The following is an 11,647-nucleotide window of genomic DNA, read 5'->3' as shown; positions in this document are numbered from 1 at the left end:
GGTCAAAGGTCGTATAACACGGAGGGGATTCAGCATTTTGCTCCAGGACACTTAAAAAGTAAAGAAGTGTAAAAGATCCTCTGGTTGAATAAGGACTTTGACCATGAATCATCATGTTATTTATTAAACTGAGTGATAACTTAACCACCAAGTTATTTATCCCCAAATGTTATGAATATACATAAGAGTGAGTTACACCCAGTTTAGGTGCAGCTGTGGTGCCGTCAAACACATAATTTCTCCAATATAAAAAAGGAGATTTGTCTGTAAAGTGTAAAACCTCTTAACAGTTAAACAGTATATAAGGAGTATTTTAGTATTACAAATTATAAATACTTAAATCAAATCATGAAGTAAGATTCAAAAACACAAAAGGACAAATAAGGAGACATTTACAGGGTCGGAAATAAAGCAGAAACTACAGTTCTTTCTATTAAGAAAGTCAAACACTGATAATAAAAAAGAGAAATTAGTAAATTTATACGTGACACTAATGAGAATAAAAGACACATATGATTCAAAAATATCCGAAAAAATGAGGGTTAAAGACACAAATGTCAAATTGTCTGAGTCACTGCTTGAATTTAAAGTTTGATTAAACAAAAAGGAGAATTTGTTGCAGCTTTATGATTTTTTTTACAAAATTCAATAATAACTTAAATAAATATATAAACATAAATGATACAACTTTATTTCCACCGAATATTACAGAGTAAAGTATAAAATCCTCAGATTAAAACACACACAAACTGCCACTGGGCTGATTTCTGTCTCGGATGTAAACGGTTAACCCCGGCGGTCGTGGTGGTGGTGACGTCACGCTCTGGTTCCTGCAGGCTCGGGCCGCAGTTCTGTGAGAAGAGGATCTGAGCAACTAACCAACCGAGCTAACTAGTCCTCCAGTCTCCACTGATCTCCACCGATCTGCAGCTGCTGGATCCAGACCGATCGACGACATGGGAAACTGTCAGGTGAGGAAACACGATGTGGGAATAAAGATGTTTAGGAGAAATAACGGTGATGAGTCAATCTGAACCATCAGCTGATCGGAGAGGGATCGACTCTTTAGATCTGGATCCACTCGATCTCCAGGATTCTGTGGATTCATATGCTGAGAGATATCAGGCTCTGTCACGAGTTGAAAACCTGCAGCTGCTCGGTTCAGATCCTCGAGTTTCTGCGCAAAACGAGTAAATCCAGTTTAATCCGATTTATCGAGGCTGGATTGAAATGTACAGGTTTCACTTCCACTGTGTTTGGTGTTTTATCTTGATTATTTTAATACTGAACGACCGTGTGAAAGAAAACCGTGAGTGGGTTTTTTTTACGCAGAGGAGAGGAGCCACTCCCCTGCGGAATTCATCACTGCTCCGTTACACGATATGAATGAGTGTGTGCGTGTTATGCAAGAGTGAGAGTGAAAGAGGAGGGGTACAGCTTTTTGGTACAATTCAATTTCATTTCTCATAAAACATGGTTAAAGAAAATGAAACCAAATCCAGCATCTGTCCCCGAATCTGAATCTGCACCAAACGTTTCTCTGAAATCAATTCTCAGGCTCCGGTCCAGTCTCAAAGCAAAGTTTGGTGGAAATGGGTTCAGTAGTTTTTGCTTAATCCTGCGATTACAAAATAAATAAACAAACCTCAGAGCTCATATAATCTAGTCGTGTGAAAAGTGAAAAGACGATTCCTGGATCTGCCTGTTTATCCGGATCCAACCAAAGTTGACATTACTGTATCATATTAGCATCAACTGTACACTAAAGTGGTTTCTCACACAGAGAACAAGCATCAAGCAGATACTTTACATCCATCTGATTCAAGTGAGACACAGTTCCTGCTCTTTCCTGTTGGATCTGAAGTGTTCCCAGTGAGGGGACCCTCTGAAACCTCCCCTCAGACCCCCGTCGGCCCCTGAGCCGCACTTTGATTACTGCTGGCATTCGTTCAGCCCCCCCCCCCCCCCCCCCTCCCAAGTTTGTTTAAAGACCTCTGGCCTCCGGATTCCTCAACTGAAGCATTGTGTCCCACTCCTCCCCTCCCCCCACCCGCCAGCTGCTCCTGCATCGCTGTCATGACACGAATCCCTGAGAACTTTATTTAGACGCTGATTCTATTGATCCAATCACAGAGTTCAGGAGTAACACTCGTTTGTTTTGTTTCCTCAGCCGACGATCGTGCCTTACGAGGACTTCGATGTCATGATGGACATCAAAGCCATCCGCAAAGCCTGCAAAGGGTTCGGTGAGTTGGGAATAAGTGTGAGTTTTATACTCGCATATTAAACAGTTTATTCTTCTGCTGCATCTGTTTGTGTTTTTAAAATGTTTTTCAGGAACTGATGAACAGGCCATTATCGACATCCTGGCAAACCGCGGCGCTTTCCAGCGTCAGGAGATCAAACAGGCTTATTGTGACAAGTATGACGATGTAAGTGGGATTCAGCAACACACAGACTGATATTATATATTATCATATTGTTTTCACACAAGGAACCATTTTATTATAGTTTAATTTTGATATATCTGCATTTCTATACCTTTCTCATGACCACAGCGCTAACTAGAGCGTAAACCTCAACAGTCCTCCTATGAAACCACATTTAAATCCACTAGATCCATATTTTTATAATCAAGATCCATTCATTATTATCCCAGAAACCCTCTTGCATCACCAACCCAACAGACAAATGGACATGAGTGAAAACATAAGGTCCTGTGTCTCTGCGTCAGGAGCTGGTGGACGTGTTGAAGAGCGAGTTGACCGGAAGCTTCGAGAAGGCCATCATCGCCATGCTGGACACGCCCCTCGTCTACGCCGTGAAGGAGCTGAGGAAGGCCATGAAGGGGGCGGGGACCGACGAAGACGTCCTGGTGGAAATCCTCTGCACCGCCACCAACGAAGCAAGTTGCAAATTAACTAAATACGATTGAATCAGTGACATACAAGTTAAGAAATATACTGAAATATCTAACTTTGTAATTCTTGTGTTTGCACCAGGACATCGCCATGTTCAAGGAATGCTACTTTCAGGGTAAGACGAAATCCCACTAGTTGGATGTGTTGCATTCATGAACATGTGGATAAACGTCTTGTTTCCGATCCCTGTGTCATGAACTCTGGGAACTTTGGAGGTTGACTCATCAGCGGCCGACCTGAGAGACATTCAGACACTATTCTTATCCCTGAGGAGCAGTCACATTTTGTTTAGTCAAGGCCCATCCTGCTGTGACTTCCTGTTTCTTTGTGAGATCGGTTCTTATCGCTGCATTAAAGTAGGATTTCCTACAGTCTTGATTTCTCCTACCCTCCTTGAAGTATCCAAAAGCATCAGCACGATCCTGGAGTAAATCCCAAACACTCCAGATTCTCTCTGCCACGTTGCACTGAGTCACTCTGGACAAGAAGCTGAAGCGACTCTGGTAATCATAGCTCGGCTGAGAGGGTTTGTTTGATAACTAGGCTGCTTCCCGCTGGGGCCTGAATCCCGTCGGTTTGATACCGAGTCACAGGGCAAAGTACAGAAGTGACGCCACAGCCCACAACAGTAGTTATAGCAGTAGTTATTATTTACACTAGCTTCCATGATGCACACTCTGTTATTAGCAGCTCGCTCATTCTGCAGATTTGAATCACCTCTCTCCTTGTGCCTGCTGTTTGTAGCTTTGCAGTCTTTGTCCATGTTCATGTGGTCGCCTACTTGTTTGGTTATATTTCACAAGTTGAATTTTGAAAGGCTTGTGTAGCATCAGGGGTCAAAATCAGATTCGAACCCCAGTCTGCTGTTACAAAGGCAGCTACGCCACCAGAAATCATGAATCCTTCAATGAAGATCCTGGTCTCATGAAACTAAAAGGCAGTGGAGTCACAGGACGTGTGATTTCAGAAAGAAAACAGGTCCGACTTGGAAAGTGGGAAAATTATTAACTTGAGCAAACAGGACAAGTTGAAGAGAGTTACACATTAGACGACTGAATGAGTATCTAAGCGTGTAGGCCTCATCTTTAAATACTCACACGTCATATAAACAGAATGATTAGCATTTATTTTTGTCATTAAATTTGTTTCTCTTTTCTATTCTCAGTGCATGAACGGGACCTGGAAGCAGATATCGAGGGCGACACGAGCGGAGACGTGAGGAAGCTCCTCACCGCTCTGCTGCAGGTGAGCGGCTGCACTGGTGTAACTGAACTCCTCCCATCTGTCCCGGCACTGAAATGGAGATCTCACTCTCCCTGTGCCCAGTTATGCCCTAGGAACCCCCCCCCACCCGACACACACACACACACACACACAGAGCAGATTCAGTTGCATGAGTCAGACACTTAACTTTTCCCTACTCAGCAATAAACCTCTGCTTCTAAATCCAGGGCGAGCGAGACGAGAGCTACGAGGTGGACGAGGAACTGGCAGAAGAAGATGCTACTTCCCTGTTCGAGGTAACGTCCTCCTCTGGAACACGTGGTCACACATGTGCCGATCGGTGAGTGGTGGATAATAGGAGATATAATCTGTTTCAGGCCGGAGAGGGCGGCTTTGGGACGGACGAGTCGACCTTCAGCCACATTCTGGCCTCCAGGAACTACCTGCAGCTCCAGGCCACGTTCAAGTCATACGAGCAGGTCGGTTTGTGTGTCGCTGCAGTGAAACCCAGTATCAGCTGTCATGTGACATGTGTGAATTAAACAGGGACCATTCGAACTGCACTTTCCCTGCGGCTCTCAATGTCCTGAACATTTTTTTTTTTAATGACCTTGTCTTGACAAATTTTGATAAATTACTAATCCGATGTGGAACTGAAGGAACTTGTGGAGCTGGAAAATTAAACGTCGCCGCTGTAACTTCACCTGTTGTCTCCACAGCTCTCGGGAACTGAAATCCTGGACGCCATCCAGAACGAGACGTCTGGGACACTGAAGAAATGCTACGTTGCTCTCGGTGAGTGCGAAACACAAAGTGTAGCATGTTGAAAATACTCAAAACTCCCATAAAAATGGGGCCATTGAATGCATCGTCCGTATGCAGCTTACTGGAGAGGATCTGATGGAGTTTAATGAAACCTTTTCCTCCGTCCTCACAGTCCGAGTCGCTAAGAATCCTCAGCTCTACTTCGCCCGGCGTCTGAACAAGGCGATGAAAGGAGCAGGAACTGATGAGGACACGCTCATCCGCATCATCGTGTGTCGCGCTGAGGTAACCGAACATTTCATTTTACAAGTCTGGCTCAAGGTCAATACCACTGGTCCTTTAACGGTTTCTCCCTCTGTCCACAGTTTGACCTGGAGACCATCAAAGACCTGTACCTGGAGAAGTACGACGTGTCCCTGAAGGACGCCCTGAGGGACGAGTGCGGTGGCGACTTCAAGCGCCTCCTGCTGGCCATCTGCCACTGAGGGACGGGAGGTGAAAGACGGAGACGGCAGAAGACGTGTGTCCCGACGTCGCTGCTGTCCTCTGTCGACACACACTAACAAACACTGCTCGGCCTCCATGTGACGTGGGAGCAGGAGGGTGGAGCTGACGGAGGAAGTCACCCGGCTTCATGTCTCGTCCAAACTGAGCGCATGTGGGTGACTCTGTGTTTTTACTTTCACAGATATCCAAGTGTATTTCCTTTTCTATTACCGTGTCCGTCAATCGCTGCCAGTTTCCTATCGTCTGTTTTTAACCTTTCACTTCTTAACACCTTTCCCAGCATTTTACACAGTGACGAGTTATTTTCAGTCACTGTAAACAAGCACCAAATTTTATTATTGGAGTGAACTGCAGTCAGGCTGATGTGATTGTACCGATGTGATCAGGTGATTCAAGACTTGGTAGAATGAATCTAATCTAAAGCTAAAGCCTGAGTGAGACCTGCTGCTGCAAATATACCAACTACACAGGAGTATTAAAGAAAAGAGAAGAAGACAGTTTCTTATTTTGTAATCTGAGAATTAAGTTAAAATGTGGAGAATTGAAGTTGAGGAGGAGAAACACAGAAGAAATGTACTTTTTCAAATATGGCATTTCTAGAATAAAGTAAAAATGTTAACAAATAAGTCTAAATCTCAAGAAATTTGTCAATCATGATGTTTCAATTGTTTTTTTATAAGATTAAATAACTAATTAAAACCAAAATAACAGAACATATCTTTGAGAAAAAACATTTAACATGCACTTTTCCCTTCTTCTAACATGGGGGAGGTTTAGGACCTATACTGCAGCCAACCACCAGGGGGCCAGTCATGTCGTCCATCTTTAGGTACAGTCGATGTCCTGGCCCTTAAACTCTCCCATTACTTACAATTCATACTATAGTGTTATATATTTACCATCGTATAAGTATTACACCGTCTTTTACAAAATAATTCTTTATTAATGCCTAGTTATTTCCCCCGGGGCCGTTTCCTTTCACCCTCTAACTTCAGTGACTGTTAAACTTTGTCTGCTGTTAAAACGATGGAAGCTTTGAATTGAAGAAATGTGAACGTGTGTTTGGAGGAAGATCATCCGGGATCATGAAGGAAATGAGCCGTTATGTGAATGGAAGAGCGGAGAGAAAACAGATGATATATTTTATTAGTTGCTTATTGAGAGAAACTCTATATTGATTTACGATATGTTGCATTTTTATCCAGTACAACTATAAAAACTTGACAAATCCAAATAAACCTCATCTTGATGTGATTTTTTTTTTTAAATTCACGACTAACACAGTAGATGTTTTAATATATAACTTTATTTAGCGGACTGTTTCAAGTAGGCCAGAGGTTATATACCAGAGGAGAAACCTGATTCAACGTCTGTTTCTTTTGTGTCTATATGAGGCAGCTGAGATTTGTTGAAATGACCACTATTGTAAACAGTTTGCAAAAGTAGATACACAAGTAAATGACGTCAGTGTGGTCGTGGGATTATTGTTTCACTCTCTGTAGCCAAAGACTTTTAGTTTAACTGCAAATAAAAAGGCCTGTAACTACATCGTGTCCCTGTCGATTTATTTGAATGTTGTTTTGTTGGATTGTCGGGTTTATTTTTATGCAGAATCGAAGGATCTAAGCTGATTTTAAAGTGTGTTGGTTCAGTGACTGTGAATAAGATCCTCTCTCATTCTTAATTCCTGAACGTCTGTTCTTGCTCTATATGGAACTCTGGTGAGCAGGTATGAGGCTACTTCCTGTGAGAAGTGTGGAAGGTCAGTAGAATCCAAACATCCACAGCGGGTGAGAATAGAGATGATGCTAATATAAAAATATTATACAACAACCCTTACAAACTGTCCTCTGATGCCTTTAGGTCTGTAGGAAATATGCTTTACTTTATCCACACTTTCCAAAATGTCTGCCTGACACATTTAGTATAATGAATCTACTAGGGTTTAGCCCAGTGAACTGTGGGTTTGAAAATGTAGGACAAGTAAAACGTAAATACAAATGCATGTATAATGTAGACAAGAAAAGTAGAAATGTAAAATACCTACAGGCCTGTTTTTCTAAATGTGCAATATGAAGTTGGCATAAAGGTTAGAATTAGTTTTTCAAGGATTTCCCATTCCTTGAATTGTAAAATTTATTTTTTAATGAAATCTGAAACATTATCTTTTACATGTGGTGTTTTTAGAAAAAGGTGTTTATATATTTAGGGGGATCATCATCATCATCATCATGAATAATATTCCTAATAATAATAAATGCTTAGTAAAATAAAATAGAAAAGTAAATACAAGTCTTTATTAGGTAACTGTCTTTATTTTAAGTTCTTAGACTTTGATAAATTAAAGAATAAACAACAACAAGTCAGTATTGTGAGAATTGTCCTGTGGCACAGTATTAAGAATTACGAGCTTCCATGTAGCACCTGAAGGCACCGTTATCTTCCCCTCCCTCCCTCTCTCTCTCCCCCTCTCTCTCTCCCTCCCTCCCTCCCTCTCTCTCATTTTTCCTCCACTCGTCTGTTTATTTTGTTGATAATCGGTGAATTCAGAGACTCCATCATCCAGAGGCGCAGGAGCGTTCCAGGTGTTAGTCGGATCCCTGGACTCTGCTGAAGGTGCGTGTTTCTCTCGGTTCCTCGGCCTTTGTTGCTCCTTTTCTCTGGTAATTACAGTCATTAGCATCCATCTTGGTGGGAGATAATTAAAAACACTGCAAGGAGAAGTGCTTCGCTCTCTTTGCAGCCCATGAGCAGGACTCCTCTACATGCATCATGTAAGGTTTATAACTTATGTCTTTTATTTTATTTCCCCACTAATAAAAAACTGACAAATCAGGAGTGACAGGAGATCAAGCTGCAGACCAACCTGCTGTGTTAGGGTTTGAATCTGCAGATATCTCAACAGGAAGATGTAAAGTTTATTCTCCCATGTCAGCATCTTATTCCCATGGGTGTAGATCCCAGGTGAAGACGTTGAGTCAGGGGCAGATTGATTCCTGCAGGACTCACTCCTTCATTGTGTTTGGATGCTGCAGCAACAACATGCACATGTCACCAGTCCAGGCAGCATCGTCTCCATGGAAACGTCCAGAGAAGCGTGATGGACACTTCCTGCAACAAAAGTACTACTTACTACCACTAAGAAAACTACTATACTACTACTAAAACTACTATACTTCAACTATACTTCTATTGTACCCACTTTTATAAAGCGCCTTGTGTAAATCCCTTCATTCCTTCTGTCAACCTGCAGATATTAATCCACCTCTTATATCCTGTGAATTATTTTCTTCCTGAAACTGTTGTTCTCTTCTTGCTCCTCTTGATTTTGTTGCTTATGAATCAGTAACTGAGAGTTAACATTCATTAACCATTAAGCATTCAACTCACAGTGGCCTGATCATTGCCTTTATGGTCCATGGCTCCAGTATTACTTAATCATTATTTACTAAGAATAATCCTCAGTGGAACAAGACTCTTGGTGATATTTAAATTTTACACTTTAAATCTGGAGAGACACTTTTCTGTTTGTATGAAATAACTTTTTATCTTTTCCAAAAACCGGTCAGACTTTTTGTATTTGTTGCTGATTATATTGCACCATAAGCAATATAAAGTTTGAGTCCTGGATCTAAACTAAATCCAGGATTTAGCTCATAGTGAATGTTTAACTAATGCAGGATCCATCACGTTGTAATGAATTTATTAATGTGTAATACATCATGACCTCACGTGGTTCTGGATTAATAAATCATCAGCTCAATATTATTTTTGTCTCCATCATTAAGTTATTTAGTACAAAGGTACAAGTATCCGATTCTGTGGTAATAACATCTCAACTGTTATTAATCAATCAATCATTAAGTGAAGAGCCACAAACTGATGATGTCCTGTTAACCAGTTATTGAAGATTACAGTGGATTAACTCTATTATTATGAATGAAAACAGCTCAGGCCTCGTTTATTAATGTCTTGTTCTCATGTTTCAACACACGTGACTTGATTCATGTACATCTCCAAAAACTCATCAAGTATCACCTGCATCAATTCATGTTTTTCTCTTCATGCAGAAATGAAGATGTGGAATTAAGAATCATACAACATATTAGAATCCTTGGTTATTCCTGCAGTTTACTGTAAATTCCACATAACTACTGCTGTTTATATTATAAACATTATATTTTATGATATGAGCTTCTCACTTCTTGCAGTGTAGCCATGAAACTGATGAACACCATTGATTTGTTTAGTATAGAAACATTGAGGTAATTAATGGCGTTGCATATTCATAATTACAAGAACATATTTCGTAAATCTCTTAATTGCTGGATTCAGAGCTCATAATTACAATATCCAAACCTCGTCGTCATGGTAACAGCTTTAGTCAGCGTTCAAGTGCTGCCAGATGTTCACGGCGAAGGATGGAGCAGCGGGAAGTTTCTGTTTCTGTTTAAAACAAGAAGAAATGATAGAAGGCGTTTGTTGTGATATAGTTAATCAGAATACTTCATTGGGAGGATTACAAATACATGTTTAGGTCTTGGGAGTATCAGTCTGGAGTTTAGACAATGAAATACTAATAGTAAATTATCTAAAACATGGAAAACCTCTGATCCCAACACTAGTTTTCTTCCCCAGGTCGGAGGAGATGTCGTCCGTGTGGCAGCCGGAGCCGTCGGGCTACTCCCCCTGCCTGGAGATCGACTCCAGCTGCGTGCGATCCAAGGAGCGGCTCGGCTCGCCGGCCTGGCTGAAGCAGGAGCAGGATGACCTCCGCATCATCAAGTGGGAGAACTTCCAGTCGGGAGCCTCGGCCGATTCTGTGCAGGACAACACACCCAGCAGCGCCATGCCAGGTAACCAGCAGCAGAGGGGGAGTAAACCCAGTCAGATCATGGTCCTGACTATTTACTGGATTTACAGTCTATACTAAAAACTACACAACCTGTGTGTGTGTCTCTCCAGCTGCCTCACATGCAGAGAGCCTGCCCCCCCGGGTGCTGCTGACCATCACCAAGCTGCAGTGCATGCTGGAGAGCAAACAGGAGCGCATCTCCGCCCTGGAGCGGCAGGTGGAGGACCTGGTGCAGGACCGCCGCTTCCTCAGGAGCCAGATCGAGAACCTCACCAGCAACCGCTCCATTCCCACGTTCGCTTGCCCCAGTCCCGTCACAGAGGGTCGGTGTCCGAAGCAGAGTAGACTCATTGGTACTGTTTTGATTTATTCTCATCCATCACTTCTCTTTTTTCACACAGCGCCCAAACCCAGCAAGGTGCAGCACTCGGAGAGCAAGTCCCGGAAGAGAGAAAGAGCTTCGTCCAGCTCCTCCGACGGCAGCGACAGCGGCTCCGAGGCGTCCGACCTGTCCGAGGTTTCAGCGGCGTCGAGCGAGCACAGACGGAGGAAACATCACAAGGACAAGAAAAGGTCACGGAAAGGGAAGGACTACAGCAGGAAGAGAGGTAATCAATATATATAAAGTTTAGATATAGAAAAAGAAATAACGTATATTAATAGTTTACACTTGGCTACTTGGCCTATAATTGACTTGTATATCTGTAACAACCATAGTGACCCTGCCCCTTGTTTCCACCAGCTACAGGTGTCCAGTACGTGATCCACCGCTACAAACAGGTGCTGTCGTCCTTCATCAAGAAGAAGAACATGAGCGAAGCCTTCCGTCACCTCGGCATCGACCGCAACACCATCGCCAACACGGCGTCCATCGCCGAGCTGCACCTGGCCGGCAAGGACATGGTCCCCCTGGTGGGCATGTTCCGCCAGGGGGAGGAGACTCTGGTCAGCTACGCCCAAAGGTGCACCTTGGTCATCGACAGTGACACGGACCTGTCCCGGAGAATCGACCAGATGAAAGCCAACGGCGAGCTCCTGCCCATCGCAGGGAAACGGCCCAGGGTGTCGCATTCCCACATGCAGCAGCTGGGGGGCGCTGCAGACAGTATTCTAATAGGTTGATCGAACATTAGAAGCCTTCTTCCAAATCTTGAATTAGTTTTCCTCTCAACCTGAACTGATGGATCTCAATGTGATTATGTAGCTTTACTTTTTTCCTTGAGACCAGAAGCTTGAAATCTATATATATATATATATATATATATATAAATAAATATATATATATATAAATATATATACACGTAGCATTCTAACATGACAAGATGTGGACGTATGTTTTTTTAGTGTCATGCACATTTATGTACAGTTGATTTCA

General features: G+C 42.6%; 2 protein-coding genes across 3 annotated transcripts; both read left to right on the top strand.

The window, feature by feature from the left end:
- Positions 1-826: 826 nt before the first annotated feature.
- On the top strand, positions 827-6,965 carry anxa13 (annexin A13). Of its 2 annotated transcripts, none has more exons than XM_061093597.1 (11): positions 827-971; positions 2,171-2,246; positions 2,338-2,432; positions 2,738-2,905; positions 3,003-3,036; positions 4,087-4,166; positions 4,373-4,441; positions 4,523-4,624; positions 4,865-4,940; positions 5,083-5,195; positions 5,276-6,965. In XM_061093597.1, the coding sequence occupies exons 1-11, from the start codon at positions 957-959 to the stop codon at positions 5,393-5,395; spliced, it is 948 nt and encodes a 315-aa protein (XP_060949580.1). In that variant the 5' UTR covers positions 827-956; the 3' UTR covers positions 5,396-6,965. The 2 variants fall into 2 exon arrangements, with proteins under 2 accessions (XP_060949580.1, XP_060949579.1); XM_061093596.1 differs by having other exon boundaries at positions 2,735-2,905.
- Positions 6,966-10,065: 3,100 nt separating this feature from the next.
- Positions 10,066-11,394, top strand: LOC133026602 (coiled-coil domain-containing protein 106-like). Its single transcript, XM_061093492.1, has 4 exons — positions 10,066-10,273; positions 10,383-10,595; positions 10,674-10,880; positions 11,015-11,394. The coding sequence occupies exons 1-4, from the start codon at positions 10,066-10,068 to the stop codon at positions 11,392-11,394; spliced, it is 1,008 nt and encodes a 335-aa protein (XP_060949475.1).
- The last annotated feature ends 253 nt before the right edge of the window (positions 11,395-11,647 follow it).

Source organism: Limanda limanda, chromosome 20 (genome assembly GCF_963576545.1).
Source record: "Limanda limanda chromosome 20, fLimLim1.1, whole genome shotgun sequence".
Lineage (NCBI taxonomy): Eukaryota > Metazoa > Chordata > Actinopteri > Pleuronectiformes > Pleuronectidae > Limanda > Limanda limanda.
The sequence above is the reverse complement of the archived record's forward strand: the minus strand, read 5'-3'. Positions and strand labels throughout refer to the sequence as shown.

What these genes read in the sequence shown, in the direction of transcription:
- anxa13 (XM_061093596.1), top strand. An exon ending in CAAGGAATGCTACTTTCAGG is followed by an intron (nt 3,037 to 4,086) that starts GTAAGACGAAAT and finishes TTCTATTCTCAG; the next exon opens with TGCATGAACGGGACCTGGAA. An exon ending in TCCTCACCGCTCTGCTGCAG is followed by an intron (nt 4,167 to 4,372) that starts GTGAGCGGCTGC and finishes TTCTAAATCCAG; the next exon opens with GGCGAGCGAGACGAGAGCTA.
- LOC133026602 (XM_061093492.1), top strand. Translation starts at nt 10,066, where the DNA reads ATGTCGTCCGTGTGGCAGCCGGAGCCGTCGGGCTACTCCCCCTGCCTG. An exon ending in ACCCAGCAGCGCCATGCCAG is followed by an intron (nt 10,274 to 10,382) that starts GTAACCAGCAGC and finishes GTGTCTCTCCAG; the next exon opens with CTGCCTCACATGCAGAGAGC. An exon ending in CCCCAGTCCCGTCACAGAGG is followed by an intron (nt 10,596 to 10,673) that starts GTCGGTGTCCGA and finishes TTTTTCACACAG; the next exon opens with CGCCCAAACCCAGCAAGGTG.